The sequence below is a fragment of the Amphibalanus amphitrite genome, unplaced genomic scaffold (genome assembly GCF_019059575.1).
Source record: "Amphibalanus amphitrite isolate SeventyFive unplaced genomic scaffold, NRLGWU_Aamphi_draft 000109F_arrow, whole genome shotgun sequence".
Taxonomy (NCBI): domain Eukaryota; kingdom Metazoa; phylum Arthropoda; class Thecostraca; order Balanomorpha; family Balanidae; genus Amphibalanus; species Amphibalanus amphitrite.
In genome coordinates, this window is record NW_024881604.1 from 757,560 (window position 1) to 773,330 (window position 15,771).

The 15,771-nt window shown below is 53.8% G+C and overlaps 3 protein-coding genes across 5 annotated transcripts in view; 1 reads left to right on the plus strand and 2 right to left on the minus strand.

Moving 5' to 3' along the window:
* LOC122380923 (WD repeat-containing protein 5-like) overlaps positions 1–2,859 on the plus strand; it is a 34,503-nt gene extending 31,644 nt beyond the window's left edge. The window contains exon 5 of one of the 2 annotated variants that reach the window (XM_043364559.1): positions 2,282–2,859. The gene's annotated coding sequence lies outside the window, so the exon portion shown is untranslated. The remainder of the gene's footprint in view (positions 1–2,281) is intronic. The other variant, XM_043364540.1, reaches the window with a different exon arrangement.
* LOC122380921 (forkhead box protein O6-like) overlaps positions 1–7,478 on the minus strand; it is a 33,201-nt gene extending 25,723 nt beyond the window's left edge. Inside the window, exon 1 of the mRNA XM_043364537.1 lies at positions 7,073–7,478. Coding sequence (XP_043220472.1) covers positions 7,073–7,408 — 336 coding nt within the window. The 5' untranslated portion in view covers positions 7,409–7,478. The remainder of the gene's footprint in view (positions 1–7,072) is intronic.
* A 349-nt stretch (positions 7,479–7,827) lies between these two features.
* On the minus strand, positions 7,828–15,058 carry LOC122380922 (importin subunit alpha-6-like). Of its 2 annotated transcripts, none has more exons than XM_043364538.1 (9): positions 14,715–15,058; positions 12,723–12,908; positions 12,322–12,519; positions 11,750–11,970; positions 11,158–11,424; positions 10,551–10,755; positions 9,967–10,110; positions 9,420–9,576; positions 7,828–9,282 (listed from the first exon to the last, which is right to left on the minus strand). In XM_043364538.1, the coding sequence occupies exons 2-9, from the start codon at positions 12,894–12,896 to the stop codon at positions 9,101–9,103; spliced, it is 1,548 nt and encodes a 515-aa protein (XP_043220473.1). In that variant the 5' UTR covers positions 12,897–12,908; positions 14,715–15,058; the 3' UTR covers positions 7,828–9,100. The 2 variants fall into 2 exon arrangements, with proteins under 2 accessions (XP_043220473.1, XP_043220474.1); XM_043364539.1 differs by lacking the exon at positions 14,715–15,058 and adding an exon at positions 14,530–14,675.
* Between the last annotated feature and the right edge of the window lie 713 nt (positions 15,059–15,771).

A 15,771-nucleotide genomic window follows, 5' to 3' on the forward strand; every position in this document is an offset into this window, starting at 1 on the left:
GCCCGTCAGCCGGCACCCGCACCTCCGCGGAATACGCACCACCTTGTTTACGCTTTTTCGGCCAACCCTCTCGTCTCGCGCCGGTCCGCCGCCGTCGCCGCGGGCAGGTGCCCTTGTTGCGCGTGACTGGCCGGCCGGTGGGGCCGCGCCGGCCCGTGGGGAGGGGACCGAGCCGGCCGCCGCGGCCCGCGGGTCGGGGTGGCAACAGGTGGTGCAGGCAGCCGGGCCGGCGAGCGGACGGCAGCTCCGCCCCGGGCTGTCGATACAGCCCGACACGGCGGCACGGCTCTGGAACTGCGGCTTGAGCTCAAGGCGCCTCCGACACTGAAGGATCAATCTGAACACCGAACACCTGCTGCCTGCCGGTTGGGCAGGATGCGGCTTTGGGTGACAATCGTCATAAATACCTAGTTCATTGCTAAATCGGCAATCTTGCCATCTACGTTGTCATTCTTAGCATCGACTTTTTTCGGGCGCGTTTGTTGCGCATTCCTTACAAACAAAAAATATTGTAACTCAATGCCCACCGAAAGTGCAGGTATCAAACCATCAATCACAATGGTCAGACCTGACACCGTTAAACCCGGTGCTGAGCCGAGACGTCCCCTCCCCGTTGGACAGCCGGCGGCGGCTGGCGCACGTGACCTGCCGGCGACCTTGTGCGATGGCCCGGCGCGGCTCCGGTTACGGGCGCCGGTCGGGTGTCGGCGGGCCGCCGGCGACCGGCGCCGACTCTCCCGCCGGCCGACTCACCGGCATTGACGTAGGACCCGGTACAGGGAGCCGTGAATGCAGCGTCAGCCGTGCACAGCTCGGGGCAGCGGGTTGGGGTACACTCAGCCCCAGACGCCGCAGACAGAGATAGGCAGTTCCGCGGATGGCCAAGGGCGATAAGTGTTTCACGAACGCCGGGTCAGCCATTCCCGGAGGGACATGTGAGCCTCCCCGTGATGTCGACAATGGGCATTGTAAGGCATTCATGGGACGCCAGGGCCAAGGGCGCGATCGATGTTCGCTGAGTGGGACCATTGCAGGAATTGTGCCCGAGAAAGTAAGGACAGACACGCCTTGACCGAAGCGTTCGTTAGCTCGGCCAGTGTCAGTGGATAGCATGGGCTGCGTGTGGAGAAGCCGGCAGGCGGGCATGCAGTGAGCACAGCGGGTGCAGACGCAGCCACTGTCTGGCCTGAGTTAGAGCACAGTGGCACCGGTAATCATGCGGCGTGCCTGGAATACATTTCACTTTTTATTCCAAGCCGCAGCTGGCTGCCGCGAGGCGCGAAGGAGCAAACGTCCAAGCTTTTACCGAGCTCACTTTCCGCTGTTGGCGGCGGCTGGCGCACTGCGCCGCCGTACCCAGAAGCTATGCGGGTTGCCTACCGGTCAGGGGATTCAGCGCCGGCTATAAACGGCGAGCGATGCGGCGACGGCGGCCAGCTCCAGCCAGAGCCGTAAAGCTGCGTCCGGGGCGTGTTGTCGTTTGGTGCTGCATGTTATCTTCTTCTTTGCGGATGTCGGTCTGCCGCCAGGGGCGATTTCGGCCGTGCTGTCCTTCTGGGTTGGACTGCCTCCTGCGATCAGTGATACGCCAGCTGAATGCCCTTTGGCGTGACGGTAACACGGTTGGCGTGGACAGCGCACAGGTTGGTGTCTTCGGGGAGGCCGGCTAGATAGGCCTCGATGGCCTTCTGCAGAGCCGAAACGGGTCCGCTCCGGATGCGCAGGTTAGTGTTGAGGTCCTGGGCAGTCCCGCACACCAGCGGCCGGAACGGCAGCTTGCTGCAGCTTGAGCAGCTCCACCAAGAGCTCCACTGTTACGATTTGTATAAAACGGACCATTAGGTATTCTGACAGTTACTCGTGCATAGTCTGTGTATGAACTTTTAAGCAGGTTTTTGAGAAGGCACTTCCGAGATTTCGTAATTCGTGCAGAACTGACTGTAGGTATCTTTAGAAATCTTTAGAAACCTATCTTTAGAAAAATGTGCCAAAAATGTTGTTCGCAGCAAAAATAAATAAGTGCCTACACACACGAGCATTTGTAATTTCATAATTTGTTATGCATTCTGTTGCATCTCTGGGCGCTTTTATGACGCATCATTTTAAAGTAATTTGTGATAATATAGCTGTTGCCGTATTCCGAATCTGCCGGATTGTGTGTCGGCGACTGGCGAGCGCTGCACTGTCCTCTGGGTTGACGACCGGGGTTCGAACGCGATTGTCTATGTCCGGGGTGAAGCGCCCGGATACTGAGACACGGCCCGTGTCATCGTGCCCGCAGTTCACTCACCGAGGACGCGGCGGCACGGGCCGTGCGACCCGTGCAGACGGCCGGCCGCCGGGGGATACCGTTCGAGGAGGCACACTGAACGGCGGAGTGACTCATGAGGCGCCCAGTCACGGGGCTGGCTGACTGATAAGCGGGCGACGACGTGGAACCGTCCAGACGGTCGACCACTGTACCCCGGCCCAGCGAGACGATACATGACGTGTGTGGTCAGTCGGTCTGCATGTGACCGCATTCTCGGTGTACCTACAAGTTACAGTCAGTGTACGAGAAGATTGCGCTTAATCGGACATACCTACAAGCAAACTACAAGTTGCCGTACAGTCGTGCTCTGCCTACTGACGCGAACCAACTTAAAACATGGCAAAAGCACAACATTAGCCGGAACTTGGACAAGCATAGCGCGTTCAAAGCCAAGGGTTCAGTAATCAAATGTTTGTCACGTTTTTTTTAACCGTTCGCCCCCATCATTCAAAAGCCCCCCATTTTATATTAGTGAATACTTATTCTGGCTCGACCGTCAATGCATACACAATAGGTATAATACGCATTACGCGCATAAAAACAAAACGTGACATTGGTTACTTCAGATCGCATGCGTCCGTATTAAACGGCACCGATGGCACTATCTGCACCAGTCCCGTGCCCGGAACCCGAGCACCCGCCGTGACCTCCCCGAGGACCGCGTCAGAAGACGGGACCGGACCCGGAAGGCGAGTCTGGCCCTGACCGCGCTGTGACAAAAGGGACGCGGCGACGTCGCGTCAGCCGCGCAGCAAGCGGACAGAGGGGCAGCCGGCCCTGTCGACTCGGTTCGGGGTGCATGCTGAACACACACACACCAACACTGACAGGTCTCGTGCAGATCTTCATATCCCCTGATGGACAGAGGCGGCGCATCCCGAGATGGCCACAGGGCGAGAACTCTAAAATGGAGCCGGAAGAGATTGCGAGAAAAGACAGTTGTAGGGAAGGGAGGAAACATCGATAACGGGTGAGGCAGGGTACGAAAAGAAGAGTTTGCCATAACAGGTACGGCTCTCGCGAGATTAAGCGGTAGGTTTTGCACTTTTACATTTCCGGTTATATCTCAGAAACTAATCGATCTACGATGAAGCCATTTTACACGATCATGGCCGGCTTGTGAACCAACAAGTCGATCGCATCTTCAACACTTAAAACGACGAAGATATAGCCTGAAGTACACTAAATTTTCTAGGTGCAAAACCTACCGTTAAAACCCGCGAGACCTGTACATACCTATGTAAGGAAGAGACGGCCGAGAACGAGGACGAGGCTGCGAAAAGACGATCGAAAAAGAAGGAACCTGTATGGGCGAAAACCGGCCACGGGAGGGGGCATGTGAGGGGAATATATTACAGGGCGAGTGGGACTGCTGAGGGGCGTCCTGTGTTGCAAGGAGGCGTGGGCCGGGACGGCGGTGGCGGCGGCGGCGGCGGCGCCTGTTGGCACCACGGCCGAGAGAGGGAGGATCTGCCAAGGCCGACCTTGGCGCGAGATGCTCGCCGCCGGCGACAAAAACGCCCGCCGCAGACCTGACAGCATGCAGAACGCCCTCGCATTGCAGCCAGAGGCGGACAGATGGGACTGACTGACGGATGGGCATATACAGGGCCGACCGGGCTCCCAGCCGACACCGAGGGCGAGACCGCCGCTGCAGCGCTGACCAAGAGGCGGGCGAGGTCCGTAGCAGCAGGAGTGAAACAGACACTGCGGCGCTGACCAGCGAGCCGAGGTCCTGGAGAGCCATACCATCAACATCCCAAGCACCCAACAAGAACATGAGCATTCGATCTCTCTCCTTATCTAGGAGTCAATCTGTTAGAAATACAGCTAGCCATGGTCAAATGCTTTTCCCCGGAGAGCTGATGTCTCCAGTTATGTTTCGAGACTTCGAAACCCCATATAAATAGACACTGTCCGAGAAGATTCTTTTCCGGCTGTGCAAGGCGCTTACACCTGTCGGTGGTCCGTTTTTTACCGGGCGCGTTTTGACGCTTTCTTTCGGCGGCGCTCGCGGAAGCGGGTCGCGCGCGCGCGGCACTGCGGTAAAAAGCGGCTCAGCGCGGCGCCGCGCCGGCTCCATTCATCGGGCCGAGCGGCGTTTTTGCCTCCGGTGCGCAGTGAGTGAGTACCGGCGCAGTGCGTTGCCGACCCGCTCCCGCCAGAGAGTGAGAGTGCCTGCGGCCAGAAAAACGCTACCTTGGGCGGCGCGTGGTCACAGCCAAGTGCCGGCGGCGCTGCACACCCGGGTATAGGGTCGGGGCCGGTCACAAGTCGGCCGCCGGGGCAGCTCGGCCGATAGCGGAGCCAGCGACAGCCGCACTAGATCGCAGCGGACAAGGTGCAGGCTTAGTCAGCTGGTGCGCACAGCCAGGTCGGGTGGGGTGAGCACCAGAGATCTGGATTCAGGTCATCAAGTCAGGTCAGAGAAACTTCCAGATGAGCAACGGAGGGAGAGAGGAGACGCTTCGAAGAGACCCGAATGGAGTGAAGAGACGCTCCGAGTATGATTAAAGTAATATTTGCTCCGAGGAGCCCAAGAGAGAAGAGACGTTCAGACGAAGAGTGAGAGGAATGATAGATTTGGAAGGAGTGGATAGACGTTCAGAGTAGTCCAGGACGCAGTGGAGACTGGAGACGGAGGAGAGATGACTTCAGAGGACCCCAGACGGAGCGGAAAAACGGAGAGGTGTTCAGAGGAGTCCAGGATGGAATGGAACAATTCCAGACGGAGAAGAGAGCCTGCCGTTCCTAGCAGTCCCAGTGCCACCCGATCACAGCCCGCCGACACCGGCCGCTCCTGTGAAAGCGGCGCGGCTACCGCGGCTGGCCGCCATCACCGCCTGCACCGATCGGTCGAGGAGCGACCACGGACACTGCAGAGCCACTGCTCCGACCTGAGACGGCGGCATGCGCCTGTCCATCACAGCAGAAGAGTCTGCACGCGTACGTTCATCGAGGTCCCTCGGCCGCAAAACCAGCCGGGCGCACGCTCACCGAGAGTTGAGATATCCCGCCAGTACGAGACTGCCTTGTACTGACCCGTACTGAGACCAGTGCACTAGACAACATGTGAATTACCATTAGGTATACAATAAACAGGTGCAGTTGTTTATCTCAACTCAACCCGGCTGCTTCACGAACTTTACCTATTTGCATGTTGATCGACGCAAACAATACCAAGATGCTTGTGTTGCCCGGTAGGCATAATTATAAGTTCTGAGCTCAACGCTGATCGAAAAGGCACCATTCCAGACGGTGCACGTAGCGACACGAAACATTCAACAGCTTCCCAATAAAAAAGTTGAGCCTTGTGGTTCAAGCATGAATAACCGCGACTTCGTGACCAGGAAATACGAGGGGGTATCGAAAAGTTCTGATCATCACCATGAATTAGATGTAATAGAAATTTGAATTTTTTACATGATGTTCATTACTCCTATACAAGTCACCACACACGACTGCAAACTTATTGCATTGCTTCTTGAGCTGCCTCAGGCGGTCATTGTAGGACCTTCGCACTGCCCCGTAAATCACTGCTCCACCTCATCAATGACGTCATTTCTGTCCTTAAATCACCGGCCATACTGTGGATTCTTCATGTCCCGTAACAATCAAGAGTCAGTTAATACCCGGTCAGGTGAATTTCTTAGATGCGGTAGGATTTAATGTCCACATCATGTTGTTTCTTCAATCGCAGCTCAGGACGAATGGGCGGGGGCGCTGTCGGTGCGGATAAAACATCTTTCTTGGGCTTTTTTTGCGGCGATTCTGCTTGAGGCCATCTCGCAACTTCTTCAAAAGTGTGCAGTAGTGCTTGCTTATCATTATCCGACCATCATCAAGACAGTCGGTAATGACTATTCTACGCCAGATCCAGAACACTGATAGCATTGACCTTCCATATCGGCTTCTGCATCTTCGCCTTTTAAGAAGGACAGATATGCCGTGCTTAAACTTCTTGATCATCTTTTTGTCTCTGGATCATACACATAGACCCAGCATTCGTCACAAGTCATCAAATGTTCGAAGGTGTCTTCAATTTCCTAAAAAAGGCCTAGTTTTCATTTCGAAAGGCCAAGACGCATTTTTCTCTTGAACAAAGTAGACACATTAACTTCTAAGCGGGCTGACTCCTTTATCGTCTGTAGTTCTTCGCTGATAATATTTTCAGGCACTGCCAGCATTGAGACCTTTCTGTTGCACAATCATCTGAAAGGTCACACGACGATCTGTAAGGACGAGGTCTTCCACTTCCTTCACATTCACCACCTTGGCAGTCACTGGTAGTCACTCACTTCTTGACTCCCCTGCAAGGGCCATGCAACCAAGTTGAAAATTATGTCTTCATTTTCGGTAAGTGCATGAGATGGGCTTTCCTCGCCATAAACTAATTTCACGTTCTTGATGTATTTTCTCAGTGTGATACCGTTTCAAATGCATTAGTTGAATGACGGTTCGGTCCTCAATGGGCCCAATACTCATCTTTTTTACTTCTAAGTCTCTCCTACATAAGATAAAACCACTTCTCAGGATTCTCTTTGCGGGAGCATTGTTCTTAAGAACCAAATATAATACCCACCAAAAATCATCAAAATCGGTCTATATTTTCTATGTGATGATCAGAACTTTTCGATACCCCCTCGTACATGGTCATATTTCACGGTTTACGGAGTCTCACACAAACGGTTCTCATGCATTCACACCCTGGACGATCAGTACGCTGTGCTGCGGCCCGCAGTCCCGGTCCCCTGGACCCACCTTCCATCCTGCCGAACTGGTGCTGTCGCCCTTATCCTTGAACCAGGGGATGTTGGCCACCATCCACTCGTAGACCTGGGCCAGCGTGAGGCGGCGCTCCGGCGTGCTGAGGATCGCCTGCGTGATCAGGTCGGCGTAGCTGTGCGGCCCCCAGGCGTTCCGGCGGCTGGAGCCGCGCGCCTTGCCCCCGGCCGCCGCCGCTGCCGGCTGCTGCTGTTGCTCGGAGGTGGGCGGCGGCGCCGGCTGCTCCGGACAGCTCTGCGCCCCGTAGCCGGGGCTGAAGCTGGCCGCCGCGCCGTCCCAGAACTGCTCCGGCTCGCCCGCCGTGTCCGTCATCTCCCGGCTGCGTGCCGCTCTCTCCCTCTGCACCGGCCGAGGGTCCCACACGCGCCGCGCGGCCGGCCGGCCACCACTGACGGCCCTGCGTGCCGCCGCCGCCACCCGTCCCACACCGATACCGGCGCTCACACAACCCTTCCCGGCCCGCCTGGTGGCCGCACGGCCCACTGCGACTTCCCCCACCGGCGTCAGATGGCGCGGCGCCGACCGGACCCGGGCTCCGAGCACGGCTCGGTACCTACTACACCCCAACACTGTGGGCACGGGTGGCTGCCGAGAGCCGAACTCAGACATTGGCGTGAGACGCAATCACGAACGGGATGTCAGCTTAACCCGCGAGTGACAATTGCTATCTGATAGGAGCGGCTGGTCAATCAGAGGCTAGCGGAGCAGCGCATCGAATCGAGATCCCTAACATCGGTGAACTTTATATTATTGCCAAACACGGTAAGTTCACTTCCCAGGCATCTCAAATGACGTTGCAACAATTTCTATTAGAGTCAGAAGAACTGACGATTTAAGCGCCAGACAGCCCAGGGAGACCATGATAATGTGAGTTTCCAGAACACCAGTCTTCTGCACTCATACTCGAATACCACCAACCTCTGGCGGCATTTCCGAGAGGCAGCAAGGTTACCACGGAGTCGCACTGGTGACAATGTTCCAAGAGCGCGAGATAAACGCCAAGCTGCAACACCGTGCCATTTTACAGACCGATTAGCCATACAACTATAGGCTACCACGGCTACAGAGCTTTGAATACAATACAGGATGCTGTAGACACGGTGGGCGGATTTAACCGAAACAAGTATGCACAGAAAAGTTACGCAGCATTGAAACGCGCAGAATTGAAACGATATACCCGCGGAGCCAGTTTACGCCGTCCACAAGAAACAACTCACGTAGCCTTACAGGCGCTGAATGTTACTGATGCGAGAACACAAAACAAGTATAGCTTAAACATCTGGCGAACAGATGGATTAAACGTTTATTGAGGCACAAAGAAAAGTCTTACAATCGTGCAAATATCTCCATAAATTATTAACAAAATCGACGTTGTGTTATCAGACCGTGGAGCGGCGCTGCCGGCGGTCGGACCGTGTCCAGCCGCTGGTCCGGCGCCGGCGCGCCGCTCGGCTCCGGCGCGCCGCTCGGCTCCGGGGGTAAAACGTCGGCAGGGTGGCGTCGGTCGCGGCAGCCCCCGGCTGTGCCGCGCAGGTCCGTCCGTCCGTCCGTCACTGTGTCAACTCGGCCCGTCGGCGGGCCCCTCTCACCAGCTCACTCACCACCGCACTCCCCGCTCACTCACCCTCACCCAGAGACCGCCGGTCCGCGCTCAGCGGCCGGCGCGCGGCAGACACACGTATAAAACAGGCCCGTCGCGTCACGGCCGGCCGTATTCCACTCAGTCCCACAGACGCACACTGCACACAAACACAGGGGAGAGAAGACAGGCGGGCCCGTCCCGCCTGCCAGTACCCGCGTTCGTCCGCATCACACTCGTCCGGTCCGCGCAGGCGCTCACTCAGACACTCCCACTCAGCCACTCACTCCCAGTCAGCACTCGGACGTCAGGCACGCGCTGCTCTCAGTGTATCACAGTCAGTTTGCGTGTGGCGCGCGCATGGCGCCACGGTCGGTCGGTCGGGGGCGGCCACCGGCTGACTAGAGGACGCGCGAGGGGCGCCGCTAGAACTGGATGTTGGTGGGCGCGTCGCTGGGCGCCGAGAACTCGTACTCGCCGTGAGAGTCGGCCGGCGCAACCTGGGCCACCTCCTCCTCGCTGCCAAAGTACGTCTCGATAATGTCGAACGCCTTCTGGTAGATCTCCTGGTTCTTGTTCGACTGCAGGAATTCGATCTTGTCCAAACCTGCGGGAGGATGGTTTAGCGGAATAGAATTTGAGCGAAAAAAAGTGTCCATTCATGCGGCGCCTGCACTTAATACGACATTCAGATCATGACGACATATTCTGCGTCCCATCTCCGTCCCCGCGACAGCAACTCACCGTAGCACTCCTCGATCATGACGGCGTACGGGTTCTGTCCCGACTGTTTGGCCTCGGCCTCTCCCAGTTTGAGGATGTTGACCAGGCCGTTGAGCGCCACCTGGATGATCTTGGGGTCCATCACGGTGAGCAGCTCGCACAGCGGCGGGATGCAGTTCTGACGGCAGAGGGGTACGGCGGTCAGCTGGGAACATTGACGGGCTCCAGAGGCCAACCAGGGATCCCTCAGTGCACGGGGACGACAGCAATGAGATGAAATTCAATCAAACACGGGCTCGTGGTCAAGGTAAGCGTGGGATCCCCGCTGGACTGATTATAGAGTCAGAAGTTCGGCAAACTGAGTCCACCCAAAGACCAGAGTAAACAAACGTGGATGAATTACTGAGGATGGGACTAGGGTTTCGCAAAGATTTTGCATTTGCAGACGGATCTTAGAGGAGTCTACGAGATCACAACAGCGCATAACGGCTATCGTTGCACCAGACAACATTCACGAGACCCACCATTCCCCCCGTAATGGCACCCTGCCGACGGTCGGCGCGCTCACCTGCTGCACCAGGTACTTGATCTGGTCGGCCGTGCCGCCCGTGGTGGCGTTGGTGATGGCCCAGGCGGCCTCCTTGCGCGTGCGGAAGTCGGCCCTCCACAGAATCTCGATCAGCACCGGGAAGATGTTGGCGTCAATCACCTCCTGCGGCGGGAACAGGACGGTCAGTCAGAGGCGGGCAGTGGGGACAGGACGGTCAGTCACAGCGAGGGTAACGCGGGGTCGGTGATATCAGTCGGGGGCAATACAGACGGAACGGGATGCCCGGCGTGGGAAACGCGCTGCTAATGACACGCATGGCAACGCGTGAGTGCTGACAACAGTCTGGCATTACAAGAAGCATAAGCAAATGAAGACGTTTACCAGGCTGGTTGATCCACCTAAAAAACATTCGCACAGTTTATCAACACCCACTTCAAGTCGACCACTTGAAGGAAAAAAGAATCTTATCGCACGGATACACAAAACATAACAAAGCTATCGTGCTACGATGCCATTGCTACGTTGACAATTGTTCAAGTGGTCTAGGTGTTACCGAGTAGCTGTTCTGGGAAGCGCCCGTGAGCGGCGGCGGCGTCACGGACCTGGATCTGCGCCTTGTTGCCGGCAGTGATGTTGCTGATGGTCCAGCAGGCCTCCTTGCGGATGTTCTCCTTGGACGAGCTGAGCAGGAAGAGCAGGCACGGCAGCGCCTGGCAGTTGAGGATCACCTGAGTCTGCATGTCGTCTCCGGTGACGATGTTGCCGACGGCACGCAGCGCCGCGCTCACCACCGACTGCTCGCTGTTACTGCTCAGAGAGGGGCGAAGGGTGGAGAGTGGGGGGTCAGTACAGCCATATACACCACCTCGTCGTTACTGCTCAGAGAGGGGCGAGAGTAGCGGAGGTCAGTACATACTACACAGTACACAAACACCACCGACTGCTCGCTGTTACTGCTCACCGGAGGGGAGGGTAGCGGGGATCAGTACCAACGCAGTACGCATTGTTCATAACTGAGAGGAAAGTGGAAACCAGTGCAAAAACACAATTAAATCATATTACTGAATATAGGGAGGCAGTGCAATATCGAACCGTGCAATATACTGCTCTAGACGTTCACTAAACCCTCTCCCCCTTTCCTCCTATGGGATTCTCACCGCTACCCCCCCCCCACCCACCCCCCGAACGGCGGCGCGGATAGTCTCTCACATGAGCAGCTCGATGAGGCGGCGGCACACGCCGGCGTTGATGACCGCCTGGATCTTGTTGTTGGGCCCGTCGGAGAGATAGCCGAGCGCCCAGCACGTGTCAGCCAGCACCTCGCAGTCGGCGTCAAAGAGCAGGCGCGCCAGCACCGGCAGACACGGCGACACCTTGTCAAAGTCGGCCGGCGGGTTCTTGCCGCGGCACAGGTTGCTCAGCGCCCAGACGGCGTTCCTCTTCAGCGTCAGACGCTGGGAGTCGTTGGCCAGGATCCTGACGAGATGCGACACAGCGAACGGTCAGCATGTGGTCGGGTCGGTAGGAAATTACAATGACAAGACTGACAGCTCTGAGGATGCATGTCTCAATATGGTCCTAAAGAATGCGTTTTTACCGACAAATACCAGACAGGACTAGAGAGCAAAGATATACCACATAAAACCAGTAGAGGCTCAGAACTGATAATAAGTCAACAAATACAAGTCGATGCGAACAGACAGTTACCGAGACAATGTCAGCAAAAAATGTGGTTAAAAAGTTAAACGCAGTTGCGAGTTCCCCGTGCAACAAACACCACTGATCCAATGGAGTCACTCACTGCAGCAGCGGCATCAGCATCTTCTGCTCGAGCACATAGTCGCGACACTCGGGGGAGTCTCCAGCCACGTTTCCCAGCGCCCAGACGGACTGTTCGCGCACGTCCTCGTGCGGCGACTGCAGCAAACCGATGAGGATCGGCACGGCGCCCGCCTCGACCACGCGTCGGGTCTGAGCCGACGAGCCGGACGCGATGTTGGTCAGCGCCCAGGCCGCCTCGAACTGAGGGCAGGCAGAGGAAGGAATCAGCGAGCACACAGTGGAATCGGTGGTCACCGCACAGACAGTTACTACGGACGGCATGAACTTCATTGATAGGCGGATATATGTCTAAAAACATAATGTAAGCGGTCGACATAAGCATCATACTACTCCATGACGTGGTCATATTTACATCGTGCTGCTTTAGAAGCTAAAGACAAACTCACGCAAACCATAAAGTAGGAATTTTACCACAAGTAATGTAATTGGATACAGCTACTGAATGATTGCTGGAAGAGCAAAGAGCAGTGATATCTAGTCGGACACAGGGGAAAGTAGAACCTCCAGGCACTCCACGCCGTCGCCTCTCACCTGGAGCCGCTTGTCGTCCACCTTGAGGAACTCGACGAAGCGCGGCACGATGCCGGCACGGATCACCTCGTCGATGGGCGGGTTCGGCTCGCGGCTCAGCAGCTTGCGGAACTTGTGCGTGGCCTCCGTCTGCTGGTCGAGGTCGCTGCTGTACAGCGCGTCTACTATCTCCTTGGTGATGGTCGGCTGTGGCACCTCCTGACGGGTAGACAGAAAACACAGTCACACAGAAGGGCGGCAGGCGAGAGGGCATCATCTTTTTCCGTGGACAGATTCATGCATCACAAATACATCTTTAGAAAGAGAGCAGCATGGAAAACAAACAATAAATGTTGACAGCATTCAAACAACTGTCTTGCACTTTTCCATAATTCAAAAACCAGTGAGTTTTTGGGACAGACCGTTCCGGTGGAGGAGACCTCGTCGTCCTGCAGCTCTGGCAGTGTCACGTTGCGGCGCTTGTTGAGCTGCTGCTCACGCTTCTGCTTCCTCAGCTGGATGCCCTCCTCCTCGCGGCGGCGGCGCATCTCGGCCGAGTCCAGGCCCGTGTTCTTGTAGCGGTGCTGGTGCGACATGGTGGCCCACGCCTAAACAGATAACACAATGTGCATGTGTAAAAATAATACATCTGTAAGACAGTACTCCCTAACAACAGCAACAACAGTGACAGAGGTAGCAGCAAATGGTTCATGTCATCATCCTCTCAATCATGAATGTCGTCGTCTGCAGCCTGCACTATACTCCTAAATGATTGCCTAATTTTAAGAATGATGGCACCAGTAAACTGAGGGCCAGGAGTTTTTGAAATTCCTTCTTTATTTACATTTCAACTTCCGCTGCAAAAAAGATAAGATAGTCTGTCATCGCTCATCAGTCCTGTGTTTATGGTACAGGCACCAATAACACATTGCAATTTGACAGCATGCATGTGCAAGCATTCTCACTAAATTTTGATATATTAAATACTGCCAGATTGGTCAGGAACTTCAGGGACAGTTAAGTGGATGTGAATAGAGAGAAGGAAAGATGGTACCCATAAAGACACAATTTGCAGTGTGGACATACCACCATGAATACTGAATTTTCTGTCAAATGTGTCAATACCTATTCATTTTCTAGCACATTAGATTTAGTCAGTGTGATTTGAAGGTATAACATCTGAATTCTAAACAGATAATAATTTTCATATAACACACTAAATATATTTGGATAGATATCCTTATGGCTTATTTCATAATGTGGAGAGAGAGAGGTCACAAAACTAATTTAACAACCAAATGAAAGTTATCAGGACTTAAAGGCAAACATAATTCAAATCTTGTCATGTAATTTTTTCATACACAACATGCTCACATATGAATCCTAGACAAACTTACCATTGCAAGATACTAGATTATGAAAAGCCAATTTTAGGTTTCAGTTTAGGTTTTAAGATGTGAGCTAGGATTAGACATTGCCTATTTGGTGCTCAATTCAAAGCATAGGTACTGGATTTAAATCACATTGAGGATGGATGGTTTGAGGATGGTACTAACAGATACATCACCAAAATTACTCTATGCCTGAGTTGCCCAGTTGGACGCAAGAGCCAAGCTGCTACGCGCCCTAACCCAGAACAACAACAACAACAACTGAGTTGCCCAATAATTTAATCTGCACTGCAGTCATGTGAAAACTGAGCACTAATGTAAAAAAGTACTAGCAAACCTTACCAATATTATATTTATACATAAACCTTCTTTTATGACATTGCTGCTGAAACCTTACGGCAACTTTTATGCCTTAAATAGATAAGATAAAATATCCAGCTGACAATTCTTTCTGGTGGAAAACTGGCTTTAAGTCAATGTCCTGCATGTTCAACTCATAACCTAACCACCTCCTTTGAATCCATGTTATTGCCTGAAGTCTGCCTAGTAGGTAGCGCATGGCGCATAGTATACCAATCCAGACAACAGCCAAGGATGCACTTGAAGATCAAAACCAGACGCAAATGCACTTGAACCCTACAGCTATGTTCCCAAATCCACCAAGAAATCCACCACACAGTTCATGTGTCTACCACTAAAATGTCCAGCATTAGGCACCATCCATAATATAGCTCCGTAAAATCCAGTATCGGTATGCATGCATGCAGGCATCAAATGTAATTTCTTCTGTAATCCAAAGCATATGTTCTGAAGCTCAAAAGTCTTGTAATATCTCCACCTTAGTGATTGTAATGAGCAACAAAGCCCAGATAGCACAGTCATCTGATTTTTTAGAAACTTTAATTAGATTTGGGCTCATTCACATTTAATTATCGATGATAAACCACATGTTAAACGACGAACATGGCGCGCGGGCCGATGGCCATGAACGCGGAAAACCAATAAATTAAAAGCTGCACTCACCAATAACGATGCTGGAAGCAATCAAATTGAGGAGAAGATTATCAATATTACGAAAAATACTAATAACACTCAGCAAACTTTCCAGAGGTTCCACTGCAATGTGCTTGCAGCGTGCGCCACTTTCGCCCCAACCTGCCTGGGAAAATGTGGAAGGCACGGTGTGGAAGGAAAGTGAGGGAGGGGCGGGAGGGGAGGAGAGGGGAAGAGAATGTTCGACACCGTTCGAGGATATAGTGCTTCGGATAATTGATTTTAATGCTAAAGTTTGTTTCAAAATCAATGAATGTTCAGAAAAAATGGTTATCAAACTAACTGGATGCGCTGGGGCGGCGCAGCACCTCATAGAATGATCAGTGACGTCATATTGGCCACCCTGCAGGGCTTATTAGGCGGTGACGGGCGGCCAGTAGCCCCTCGAGCCCTCCCCTACAGCTCCAGAGTGCTCCATGTTTATTCACCATCGCCCCATGGCCCTAAACCGGGTGAGTGACCATAGGCTAACCATCCGCTGTACTGGAAAAGGCAAACAGATTGCAAAACTAGAACGGATGCTATGGAAAAAGTGACGAGTTACTATACGCGCTCCCATATTTTAACCGAACACCAAGCCAACTGGATGCATGAGCGTCCTCCGAAAGTTCATCACCAAACAACAAATGCACTGTATTCATTCACATTGTTGATGACGGACGTTTGGTCACAATCACAACCCTCCTCCGTTATCATACGATGTTACGGCATCGCATTCCGAAAGGTCAGATCACCTCATCTTCAGTACCAGTACCTACGTAGCCCGACACATTAATCTTTGGGAAGCATGCGTTACAAGACCATGACACCGGCGATAGACGTTACTCTAGGAGGCCCTAAGCGGTAGTTCACGCGGTGCGGCCCGTTTATGTCTCATTATCAGTATTCACTCTAGTGAAGTCAGCGATTCGTCAGATCAGATGACACGTCCGTCCGTCAGAGTCGACCGATACCTGGAAATGTGCAATGATTTCAAGCGTAAAGATGGTTAGATCATCACAATTCGAATGGCGTCATGCCCACTACT

What these genes read in the sequence shown, in the direction of transcription:
- LOC122380922 (XM_043364539.1), bottom strand. Translation starts at nt 14,610, where the DNA reads ATGAGCCCAAATCTAATTAAAGTTTCTAAAAAATCAGATGACTGTGCT. An exon ending in AGGTCTCCTCCACCGGAACG is followed by an intron (nt 12,520 to 12,722) that starts GTCTGTCCCAAA and finishes TCTACCCGTCAG; the next exon opens with GAGGTGCCACAGCCGACCAT. An exon ending in GCAACAAGGCGCAGATCCAG is followed by an intron (nt 10,111 to 10,550) that starts GTCCGTGACGCC and finishes TTCCCGCCGCAG; the next exon opens with GAGGTGATTGACGCCAACAT.